The 13,101-nt window shown below is 47.2% G+C and overlaps 1 protein-coding gene across 1 annotated transcript in view; it reads right to left on the reverse strand.

Moving 5' to 3' along the window:
• Parva (parvin alpha) overlaps window positions 1-12,739 on the reverse strand; it is a 151,936-nt gene extending 139,197 nt beyond the window's left edge. Inside the window, exon 1 of the mRNA XM_005075663.4 lies at window positions 12,517-12,739. Within this exon, the coding sequence (XP_005075720.1) occupies window positions 12,517-12,652 (136 nt within the window). The 5' untranslated portion in view covers window positions 12,653-12,739. The remainder of the gene's footprint in view (window positions 1-12,516) is intronic.
• Between the last annotated feature and the right edge of the window lie 362 nt (window positions 12,740-13,101).

The following is a 13,101-nucleotide window of genomic DNA, read 5'->3' on the forward strand; positions in this document are numbered from 1 at the left end:
AGTCAATTGCCAACCATGAAATTCATGGCCCCGGGACTCCTCTTCCCCACCTGCTTCAACACCAATTTAAGCAATCCTGAACTTTGATCTCTGTGGTAGAATGCCTCCCGATTTATTGAAGTGTCAGGTCCCAATTGTGTTAACATCCACCTCTGGCAGGGCCATTACTAGGCGTGAATCTAGGTGCCCATCACCCTGTCACATTAGCACAGTGACAATCAGAAGGAACAAATCAATCTTCCTCTCCAGAGTCATCAGGGAGCCTTGCAATTGACCATGACAGGCAGGGAGGAAAAGCAGGTGAAGCATCCTTCTTCCTCCAGGAGACTGGACAGGCGCTGGAAGGACAGCCGAGCCCACCATGAGGCCTTGCAACCCTCAGCCAAGCTGCAGCTGCAGCTCCCTGCGAAGGGCTGCACCCTCAGACTCGTTTTACATCAGAACTGGGTTACCCTCCCCCTGTGTTTTGCAAACAGCCTCAAAACTGTCAGTTCCTGCTGCCCAGGCTTCTCCCAGCTGTCACTATTAACTACCTGTCATCTGCAGGTCTGCTCCACCAGGGCTGAGAGCCAGGAAGGGAGTGTGCATGCTTGTGTGTGTGTGTGTGTGTGTGTGAGAGAGAGAGAGAGAGAGAGAGAGAGAGAGAGAGAGAGAGAGAGAGAGAGAGAGAGAGAGAGTGCATGCGCGCACCTCATGATAAACAGGAAGACTCCTTCCAGCAGAGCAGAGAGCAGTGTTGATTTCCAAGCCTGAGATATGGGGGTATGAGGTGAATAGAGCAAGAAGCAGTGTGTGTGTGTGTGTGTGTGTGTGTGTGTGTGTGTGTGTGTGTGTGTGTGTGTGTGTGTGTGTGTGTCCGTCCCTCCCCCGCACCCTCTTGGTTTCCTGGAGCCAGTGAAGTTGTGATTTTGTAGTGGCGTCAACAGCTCAAGCTCATTATTAACTCAGTGAGGATCCCAATCTGCCTGCAGAATCCTGCTGGCCTTTGTCCCCAGGACCATTCATCTGAGACTGTGTCCTGATTTCCCGTAACTCTCTCTGATTCAAGACTGTGATGGTTAATCCTGATTGTCAGCTTACCTGGATTTAGGATCACAATGAAAACATACCTCTGAGTGGATCTATGAAGATACATCCAGAAAGGTTTTGCAGAACAGAAAAGACCCATCCTGGATGTGGGTGGCACCATCTTGGGGGTGGGGTGAGGTCCAAGACGGAACACAAAGAGGAGGCAGTGGGCACCAACCAGCCTCTGTCTCTCTCCCTCTCTGCTTCCTGACTGCCAGTATGACTCACTCCTGCTGCTGTCATGCCCCCCCAACACACCCTCAAACTGTGAGCCAAAATTAAACCAACCAGCCAACCTTCCTGCCTTCCTTCCCTCCTCAGCTCCACAGCAGATGTGAGACACCTGATGGCTGACACCTCTGGCAGGTGAAGAGCACCTACTTGCACAGTCCCTTGCCAAAAGAAGGACGCTGAGATGACTCAGTCAGTAAAATACTTTCTCGCAAGCACAAAGACTGGAGTTCAATCCCCAGAACCCCCATATATCAATAAAAGCCAAAATGGTGTGACAGTGTGTGCTTATCATCTTAGCCTTGGAGGGGAGATGGAGACAGATGGGTCCCCTGAGCTCATGCACCAGCTGGACTACCTACTTGACAAGTTCTAGGCCAATGAGGGCTACCACCTCAAAATGCAGTGATTAGTGCCTGGGTAACAACACTCCAGACACCTGTGGGTTTTGTTGTTTGTTTGGGCCTTTTAGTCAGTTCTTTGTTGTTTTGTGTGTGTGTGTGTGTGTGTGTGTGTGTGTGTGTGTGTGTGTGTGTGTGTGTGTGTGTTTGTTTGTAGAGACAGGATTTCTCTGTGTAACCTGGCTGTCCTGGAACTGGTTCTATAGACCAGGCTAGCCTTGAACTAGCCACCGCATCTGGTCTTATTGTTTCATTTTAAGACTGGTCTCTCAAAGTACCACAGGCAGTACTTGAACTTGAGACTTTCCCGACTCACCTCCTAGGTAGCTGGGGTTACAGGCTGGTGCCACACTACATAATTAGCTGTCATGATTGATTGACGGGCAGGACTCTTGCTGAGGAATGACATGGTGGCCTTGCTTCTGGTTCATTGGAAGTTCCTTAAGCTTTGCACTTGAGGGTTGGGGGAAATGTTGAGACAGGTAAGAAGGGATACATGAGGTGGGAGGAGGGACAGACTGGGGTGAAATAATTCTGAATCTTCAAGAAGTCTGGCTTACCTATGTCTTAATGCTCCCCACCTCCTAACCTTGGCCAGTGAGCTACTTTACACCAGATCTCAGGAAGCACTCAGACGGACATGAGCTTGTTCAGAGCCATGTGAGCAAAGGAAGCCTTCCCAGCTCCCCCATACCACCTCCCTCACCCCACTCCTCCCCACTACGCAGTCAGTACCCACATATCCTAGAACTCTATTTCTGTTCTTAGAGGTTTACCAAATAATAGGACTTATTGAGAATGTCTTCCCATGAAAAAGACATATCCCTGGGGAGGAGAGGAGGTATTTTCACAAGCTAAGCATACATGCACCCCAAAAGTTGAGGTCTAGTTGGAATCAAGGGGCCAGAAAAGTCACTCAAGATTACAAGAAAATTTGTGGGTTGTTTGGGGACTTCCTTGATGCAAACGAGGTGCCCACTGATGTGCAATACAATTAAGACACACTACATGGAGTGGGTATCAAGTACCCTGTGCTATGACAGACACCTGGGACATACATCTGACCGGAATACATACAACTCCTGCCTGCATGGAATCTGCAGGGGAAACAAAGGACAGGTGAGGCCCAAAGCCCAGGCTGAGGAAGGCCCTTATCATCTGAATTTCATACTGGATTCAGGCTCCACCACGTACTGAAACAGCACACAAGTTTACACCTGGCTTTACAAGTACTTCACTTTTATGTCTTAAAGTGATTTAATAGCGAGTTTGTTGTGCAGCTCTCTTCAAACATTGCCCATTTATCCACAACAGTGAGTGACGGTTTAAAGTGCTCACCGATGTCCACGGGAGAACTCCATGTCTTCTCCTGTATGAATGTCTGAAGTGTAATTATGAACTGTGCATGTTAACCAAATAAAGATATTCCAGGAGACAAGAATGATCCCTAATATGGAGGTGTCCTTGGGCTGGAGCCCACTTATCCAGGGCTCCATCTCCTCTTCCTGACACAGAGGTGCCTTCATTAGTAAAGGGAAGAAAGAATCTTTGTGGTGATGTAATTCCCGGACCACCCCATGCAGACAATAAACCAGAGTTTGAGAGAAGCCTGGTGAAACCTGAGCTCAGAAATCATAGAAGGGCTATGAGGGCCCCCAGAGGTTATTCAGCCTAATCCCCTAATTTTGGAAATGGGCGAAAGCCACCATAAAGAAGCGACTTGACTGTGATTATATAACCAGTTAGTGAGGGCAATTTTCACCAAGGTAAATACAGGGAAATTCATCCCACAAAAAGCCCAATACGGATGTGTGTTAAATATTATTCAGGGCTACAGAGAGAAGCCTCCCTGAAGTGGGTTCCACACACAGACATAGTGTCACAATAGAGCAGCCAGCTAAGAGGACCTGGCACATACAGAAGGAAGCCTTCCACTGTCTTCAGAGTGTTATAAGTGACATGCAGAAAGGAGACTTCTGAGTTAGTGTGGTTTGTTTGTTTTCATACAGCCTAGGGCTGCTTCTCCGGAGCAGAAGATGATGACTTGAGTTTCTGGTCCTCCTGCATCCACCTCCCAAATGCTAGGATTACAGGCCTGCACCACCATGCCTGGTCTAATGAATAAACAGAGTTTATTGAACAGAGAAGGTAATTTTAGAAACGCCAAGTAGTATGTGAACAGGCAAAAAGACTATGGCATTTTTGTTGTGAGTCTAGCTTTTAGGGCTGAGCCATCTCTCCAACCCACAGGTATGCACACAAGAAAGAACAGGATATGTTTAGGGAATGAAGGGTCTTTGTTGTGATTAAAATGGAGGGTTTTTTTATTGGAGATTTCTTAAAAGGGAAATAAATGAAGCCTAGAATGCAGAGAAATCTGTCCTGGGGAGAAATTCCTTTTATGTTTAAAAGTAAAACAACAAAGCTGGGTGGTGGTGACATATCTGTATTGCTTCATAGAAAACTAGCCATTAGAAAACATCGTTCCTACTGGGCAGTGGTGGCACAGGACTTTAGTCTCAACACTTGGGAGGAGGAAGCAGGCAGATCCCAGTGAGTTTGAGGCCAGCCTCGTCTGCAGAGATAGTTAAAAATAAAAAAAGTAAACCAACAATAAACAAAAAAACAAAAAACAAACCCAAAATTTAGGGCTAGAGAGATTGCTCAGTGATTAGGAGCTTTGGCGACTCTTCCAAAGGACCCAGGGTTGGTTCCCAGCATTCACATGGAGGCTCAGACCACCTGAAACTTAAGGGAATCCAACACCCTCTTCTGACCTCTTTGGGCACCAGGCATGTACATGGTGCACACACATGAATGCAGACAAAATGCTCACACACAGAAATAAATAAAAGTATATAACTCTTGGGGGAACAAATCAGACAACATATTTTCCGGCATGGTGGCCTACACCTGCAGTCCCTGCATTTGGTATGCAGAGACAGGAGGATCACAAGTTTCAAGCCAGCCAGGGTTATACAGTGAGACCCTGTTTCAAAATTCCAAAACCAAACTAAACCAAAACAATACATTGGCCAAAGGATAAAGAAAGAATAAAAATAGACCAGAGATAGATTAAATGGGTCTACATTGCATTGCAAAAAGAGGGGGAGGTTTTAAAAAATAAACAATTAGCCTAAAAGATAAAAAGTGGAAGTCATGGTGTTTAAAGGCGGAATCAGTGGGACTAGATGAGAGATAGCTAAACCTGGGCTAAATACTGCCCATGCCCCTACACAGCTTGCTACTTATTTTACACAGCTTTAGTGCTGAGAAAGCTCTTGATGGTTTTTAAATGGCTAAAAAAGATGAAGACTTTATGTAAACTTCAGGTTGAGTGTCAAATATTTACTGTCTGACCCTTAAAAAAAAAAGTCACTGACTTCTGAAACTTAAAGTGTCTTATACACTTTAGGTGGCTGATAGATGATGAAAAAAATGGACAGGGAGAAAAAAAATAACTCCACTGATGGCATGTAATGTTGGAATTCCATGAAGTATCCAAGAGGCAGTGGGAAGATATATTAGGAACATGGGTGAACCGGCAAGATGTGAGCTGCGTGCGAATCATCAGTGGGCAGATGACAGGTGGGAGAGTAGGTAAGGTAATGGTGTGGGGGGGGGGGGGTCCAGGAGGAACTCTTGAGCAGAAGAGCAGCTAGAGAAGGGATCTGAAAAGTGGAGAGATACCAGGATCAAATTCAGAGAGAACAAGGTAGGGGAGATGATTTAGAGACCCAAGCTGGACAATGTTGAATGCCTCCAGGATCCTAGGCAGAGTCAGGAGCAGAATCGGAAAAGGAGCCCTCGGCCAGGGAAGTCACCTGAATAGCAAACAAAATTGGCTTTCTGCTCTCAGGGTTCTATATTTGCCCAGTTTTCCTCTTACTGCTCCTGTCCTCTTCAGTCTTTCTTGCTGGTTCCTCATCTCCCACTTTCTGGATATGAGGAATCCATAGGCCTCAGTTCTTAGACCTCTTCTATTGTAATAACCAGTCTTAAGGATCTCATCCAATCTCAGGGATTTAAATACACGTGGCTGCACCTCCACCTAGACCCTCCCCTTGACGCACAGAACAAACTCAAACCCAACATCTCTATAAGGAAGTACAACAGGAACCATTATCTAGACAAGACTGTTTAGCTGGGAACCCGGCTTCGGTCCCTACTGCTCTCTCTTCCGATATGAAGGAGAGGCTACCTTTTGGCAGGCTTTCTGAGGGAGCCTACAGGGTATTTAAGACCCAATCATGTGCCATGTGACTTCTCTCCTGCTTCCCCCAAGATCACCTGAGGGGAGGGTGCTCTGCTCAGATTAAACCTGATCTTATTAATTTGGCTTGTTTGGCTTATTCCATGTGGAGAAACCCACAACAGGGAATTCAAAATACTTACCAAAGACCAAAACCCAGAACAGTCTCCTCCTTTCCAAACCAGGTAGATCTGCAGGATTCTCCACTTTCAAATCAACTCCATCTTTGCAGCTGTTCAAACCTATGAGCCCTAGTGCCTTGATTTAACACTCATCTTCCATCTAGCCTTTGATAACTCCCTCTTGCTGTATCTTCAGACAACACCCAGAATTCAATGCTCAACACACACACACACACACACACACACACACACACACACACACACCTACTATTCTGTGTCTGACTGCTACTGTCTGTCATCTAGATCACTCTAGGGGCCTTCTGACTCATCTCTCCATTTCCATTTTTGTTCCTCAGTCACTACTACTAATGACAGCTATTGAGATAGGAGGAAAGCCATGCTCTTCTGTGTGAACCTTCCCAAACCTTCCTGTCTCTCTCTGAGCAGAGGCCCTGGTCTCACAATGGCTCAGAAGTGGAAACTCATCAGATCCCCATAGCTTAACAGAAGCCAGCTGAGTTATAACCCCTGAGCACAGGCCCAGGTTGAAAGCTCACATGTAACATCTTGGGAATAGTATCAGGCTTGCAAGGAAAGGATACTTAGCCTTTCCTACAAGGTCCAAATTAGTGCCATATGGTCACTAGCTACTTACAGAAGCCATAGAAGGTTCTACAGCCCACGATAAAGACTTCCAAATTTCAACGACTCTTTAAAAGTAAGTTGTCAGTTTTAATAGCCACTGTTTGTGCCTTGGAATGCATATGATATAGCCTCTCCAAACACCACAACTTCCAGGAGTATCTGGGGACCCAGGAGACTGTGGTAAAGCACTTGCCTCACACGCACAAGGCCCTGGGGTTGGTCACAGCACTGCAAAACTAACTAACTAAATAACAGGAATTTTAGTCTCACATTAAAGATGATGAGACACTACGGTATTTTATGGAACTTGCTCTACGTCACAGACATTAAAACAGATAGGACAGAAGTCAAACATAAAACTGTAAGCTACTCCTGTTCTTTCTTGTTCATCTAAGGGCAATTTGTGTGCATTTGAAATTGTTTTTTAATGTGTATGGATATAGTTTCCCCTGCATGTTTGTCTGTGTACCACATGTGTGCCTGATGCTTGCATAAGCCGGAAGAGAGCATCAGATCCCCTGGGACTAGAGTTACAGATGGTTGTGAGTTCTATCTAGGTGTTAGGAATCGAACTCAGGTCCTCTGGAAGAACAGTCAGCGCTCTTAACTACCAAACCTTGAATGCAGGAGACCTAAGGTTTGATCTCCAGCCCTGTCAAAATGAAACAATAAAACACAAATGTTGAAATTGATATCTTCTAAATGAAACTTATTCTATGATGAAAATAGCAAGTATCCTTAGGAAGACATTTTTTAAAATTTTTTTTGTTTTTTTCAAGACAGGGTTTCTCTGTGTAGCTTTGTAGACCAGGCTGACCTCAAACCCACAGAGATCCACCTGCCTCTGCCTCCTGAGTGCTGGGATTAAAGGCATGCGCCACCACCACCAGGCTCAGGAAGACAATTTTTATAGACATTATTGACCTAAATATTCTAACACACACGATATCTTTCCAATCTTTGTGTCCTAGAGTGGGACAGAGCAGGCAGATATCAAACAGTGAAGGGTGTTTCCGGGTCCCATGAGAAGTCCATGAGGAAGCCCTAGGATAGCTTGTCAGCATATCAACTCACATGATTCTGAGGAGTCATGAAGAATGGGAGCGAACTAGAAGGCAGCTTCTGCACAGCACAGAGTTGTGAACTCACACATGATGCAGACAGGGCCCAATCCGACATCACTACCATTGAGGGCTTATTGGGTATGGGCACACATTCACCAGCAACAGTCATTTTCACACCAGCCTCAAGCCTTCTTTGACTGTCTTAGCTGGAGTGGGTGGTGGCCAGCCCTGTCAGAAGCTGTGTGTGTGCACTCCTATTTGACCATTTATGGCCATTGGCTTCACTAATGGACTGAACAGAACTGGGGTTTTATACTTTACAGGAAAACAAGATCTTGCACTTGGTTTCAAAAACCTCAATTGATTAAACCCAAGATAAGGCAGGACGGGGCTTAGGAGCCACAAACAAGCACAGTAAGAGACAGTGTGGTACAGGTGGAAGAATGAAGAGCCCCATCCCTACCCTGTGCCAGTACTAATGAGACGCTCTATCTCTGCTAGATAAAGGGAGACGACTCTGATGGGGTTCACAGGGTCCACTCCACCTTCTCTCTTCTGGGACCCAGCATCTGCTGAAGAATATATAAGAGCAGGCCCCGCAGTCTGCCTCCTACAGTCTCCTGGCCCTGGTGGCATCTCACTAGGTTCAAGGACAAGAAAGAGCACGAATCCTCCTTGTTCCACTCTCTCCCTGTGGTCTGCACATTCCTAACAGTGGCTGTGTCCCTACTGACTGCAGTTCCTGTTCGACAATCCTTTTCTAAGGCTTGGGCCTGGAGCATCTGCCTGTAATCCTGCTTACTCAAGAGGCTAAGGCAGGAGGATTAAAAATTCAAGACCTGAATTTCTGAAGTGAATCCTGTCTCAAAAAGAAAAGAAAAAGAAAAAGAGGGTTAGGAGGGGTGGGAGAGCACTCAGTAAAGTGTTCACCATGCAAGCCTGAGGACCCAGATCATATTCATGCCATCCACTTAAACACGGGGCTCAAGAGTGTGTGCCTGCAACCCTGGCCTTACAGAGGCAGAGGATCCGATGGCCAGCTGCTCTACCCTAATCAGCGAGTGCCAGCTTCACTGAGAGAAGAGACTGTGTCAAAATAAATAAATAAATAAATAAATAAATAAATAAATAAATAAGGTAGAAGCTTGTCAAAATGGCTTGGCCAGACTGTTAAGCAAGGCTGGTGACCTCCACATAGGCACCATGGCACGTAAGTACCCCAACATGTGCATCATCTGAACATTTAATAATAAAAAATAAAAAATTTAAGGTGGAGAGCAATTGAGGAGACACCCAACACTGACCTCTATCCTAAACACCCATGCAAATGGGAACATATTCTCACACATATGCCATGGGTGGGGGGGGGCGAGCACAAGCAAGCCCACTGAGGATGAAACTCAGTGTTATGGGACTTGCTTCTCACACGTACAAAGCCGTAAGCATCACAAAAACAAACAAACAAACAAAAACAGTAAAATCAAGAGCAGTAGAGTTGGCTACCTGGTTAAGTGCACTTGATACTCTCATGAAGAACCCAAGTTTGAGTCTTAGCTGATAACTGTCTGTAACTCCAGCTCCAGGGGATCCAATGCTCTCTGCTAGCCTCTGTGGGCACCAAGCACACATGTGGCACAGACACACACGCAAACAAAACACTGACATATATAATTTTTAGAAAAAAATCAAAAAACAAACCAGGCTCCAGCTCCAAATGGGTTCCGGTTACCTTTCTTGCCCCTTTAGGCATAGGGTAGGTAACAAATGGCTTCTTCTTCTTGCCAGCCCTCGAACCTGTGGGCCTCAGGCTACCCACAGCCAAGGGCGGCTGTCAATGCAGCCTAACACTTAAATCCACTTAAAACATTATGAAGACCTCTATGACCATTTTTTGGTGGGGGTAACTCAATCGGGTGACTTTAAATCATCAACTTTATAGGTAACATCATGTGGCAACATGGAAAGGTTGGACATGGCTGCTATTGTGGCATCTGTCTTGGTTCTCATAATCTTGGCCATGGAGCTGTAACTTTTACTGCCACACACGCTTCTTGGGTCACAAAAACCTGAGGTGATGAGGAAATGAAGAAAGAACACAGGTAGAGAAAGGTTGGTCAGGCGGTGTGTGGCGCCAACTATGCAGTAACTCAGCACTTCAGCAAGTTTGTTATGGACACCACAGGAGAGGCGGTTAGCCAGGCTTGGGTGTCAGTAGGTGAACAGTCTCCGACTTAAACATCTGGGAGGAGGAAGTCAGGGATGCTATTTTTGCACATACTGGTCAGTCTTTAATAACATTCATGTTTGTGCACACTGTCAGCATTTGCACTCAGACCAGAGGAAGGCTTTGCCATTGCCCTGAATCTGCTCCAGGGAAAAGCTTTGCCAGCCTCCCATGGGCCCATAACTTTAGTGCTTGGCATGGCTGGCTCATGTCAAACAATATACAGTCCCACAGAATTTCACTGCCTCTCCACACTCCTTCATTATTTTCAAAATCTCATCCAAGTTGACCTTTCCCCAGGGCTCTGATGAGCGGAAGAGACAGGATGCCAAAGAGCCTTAAGATCATGTCCCTGGGGACCAGCTTCAGGGACAGCGGATACTGTGCTTGGTCAAGAGTAGAGTCCAGAAATCACTACAATCTATTTCAAAATGTCTGAATCCACATCAAACCCCAAGATACTAGCAAGAGCAAACTGATCATTTTGGGGCTGGTCCAAACCTTTCTCAGTGTTGGTAACTGGGATGAACACTGCTGGCTAGTTAGAAGCCTTAGTAATTCTGAGTTGCCAACCATCAGGTGGATGAGCCTATAGCAGGGACACAACCTAGAGAAAGGACTTCCCAAGCTAGGATCTCATCATCAGTCACCCACTGGACATTAATCAAGGGTTTAACAAAACACGTGCCCACAATTTCCACTTCTGTGGTATTAGAGACTTGTAGTCAACCGTGGTTGCAAAATCCTAAATGGAAAGTTTCAGAAATAACTAAGTTTTACATTGCACACTGGTCTGATTGACATGATGAACATTTGCATCATTATACACCTTCCTGCCTAGGATAGGAGTCCTGTGGTTCCACACTGTATATGCTACTAGGCATTGGTAACTTAGTAGCCATCTTTGTTACTGGCTCCAATATCGGCTGACTATCTCGGCACTGAAATGCCTGCAATACTAAGTACTATCTGTTATTATTCTCATTAATGTGTCTGTGCATGATGTATGTATGTGAGCACTCTGGCACAAGTCAGAGGACAATTTGAAGAGTCAGTCCTTCCGCCTTTATGTAGGATTCAAATCACCAGTCTGGCGTGGAAAAGTACCTTTATCTGCCGGACCAACCCAACTCAGTCATGTGAACCTCTCTGTGCCTAACATACAGGTTAAACTTTTAAACTTCACCATAGATTTGTATAGGAAGAAGCATACTATATATTAGACTCAGCTCAGCTCATAGTATTGGTCATCTACTGGGCAGCTTGGAGCAATTCCCCTACAGATAAGGGTGAACCAGTGATAACATTAACGGGGGTGGGGGTTGGGGGGGAGTAGACTCTTGCTGCAATCTAGACAACAATTAGCTTCCATACTTCGGGAGACAAGAACATGAGGCATTTCCAAGTTCATCACCTCACACCCACTCCTAATCGGTCTCCCAAAATGATCTGGGGGCTTGGGATACAACAGAGTGGTAGAAAACTTGCATAATATCACTGAAGCCCCAAGACCACCCTCCAGTACCACAGCAAGAGCAATCAACCAACAGCAACCCAGGTCTGGTAGGGCAGGCCTGCAATCCCAACTGCTCTGAAAGCTGAGGCAGGAGGACCACAAAGTCCTGCCTGGGCTACCAAGTAAGCTCAAGTTGGCTGGCAACTTCCCTCAAAGCAAAAGTAGCAAGAGAGTGGTACTCCCGCAGTAGATCCAAGGCCCTCTAAATTCAATATCAAGCTGCCAAAAAAGAAAACAGTTTTAATCCTACAGCTCTAATTTACACACCTATCACTACACTGATTTTTGAATACCAGAATACCATCACTTCATTTCACACACCCAAAAGCAAGAGAGAGAGAGAGAGAGAGAGAGAGAGAGAGAGAGAGAGAGAGAGAGAGATTACTCCAATGTTTAGGTTTTTGTTGTTTTGATTGTTTTTTGTTTGTTTGTTTGTTTTTAAATAAAAGCTCAGAATGGAAAGCCTGGGTTCACAGCAGGGTCATTTTCCTTAGTTGTAGTGAGTTTATCCCTTCTTCCACCTCGGCGCGTTCTTCTCTCATTGTCAACAAACATTTGATGCAAATCATCACTGTCCACACAAGCAGAGGGGCCCCGCGAGAGATCCAAAGAGGCCAGCGCCCCTGCAGTAAAGGACCTGAAGGCGCCCGGGAAACGACGGCGCTGCAGAGACCAATGAAGGCAGAGAGCGGGGAATGACGGAGCGGGAGAAAACTTTCCAGCAGCAACTTCGCAAATGCCAGCCCTCGGGCGCGCAGAGGGCGGGGACAGCGGCCTAGTGGAGGGTGCAGGGGACCCGCTGGGCCTGGGCTCTGGGACCACAGTCGCCCGAAGCCTGGGCTTCGTCTGTGGCTCAGCGAGGACACCGGCCCGATCCAGGCCCCGATAGGAGACTGCGGTGGCAGTGCGAGGCGCGTCCGGGCACTGCCAAGGGGGTCCCCCACCCCCAGGCTCCCAGGTCCCCGTAGTGCTCGCGGCTTTGGCGGTTCCTACCTTCCTTGGCTTTCTTCCTCCGGGCCAGAGTCCCTCCGAGTTTCCCCAAGAACGAGTCATCCTTCTTGCGGGACGGAGGCGACTTGGGGGTGGGAGATTTGGGGACCGAGGGCGACTTCTGCGGGGAGGTGGCCATGGCGGCGGGACGCAGAGCTGGAGCTGGGCGGCCGCGGCGAGCGGCGGGCGGCGGCGGGACTGAGGCTGCGGCTTTCCAAACGGAAGCGGAATTATTCCAGGCATTTGAGGCAGCTCGCTCGCCTTTCCCGTCCCTCGCTCCCTCCCTCGCGCCGCCCTCCGCCCTGCAAGGAGCTGCTGCTCCTGGGGCCCTGGCCCCGGCCTGTCCTGGTTGCGAGGATGCCCAGGCCTGCCGCTTCCTGGGGTCCATGCACGCGGGGACACGTGCATGCAAGGGGGAGATGAAGCTTCATCTGGAGCGTGAAAGCCTTCATTTCTCCCCTGGGGCTTGAACACGCGCCACACACACACACACACACACACACACACACACACACACACACACACAGCAGCTGGGGTTCGTTTGAATGGGACCCTAACCAAATGGGCTCTGGTCCCAACAGACTTCTG

This window comes from Mesocricetus auratus, unplaced genomic scaffold (assembly GCF_017639785.1).
Source record: "Mesocricetus auratus isolate SY011 unplaced genomic scaffold, BCM_Maur_2.0 Super-Scaffold_4256, whole genome shotgun sequence".
NCBI classification, from domain to species: Eukaryota; Metazoa; Chordata; class Mammalia; order Rodentia; family Cricetidae; genus Mesocricetus; species Mesocricetus auratus.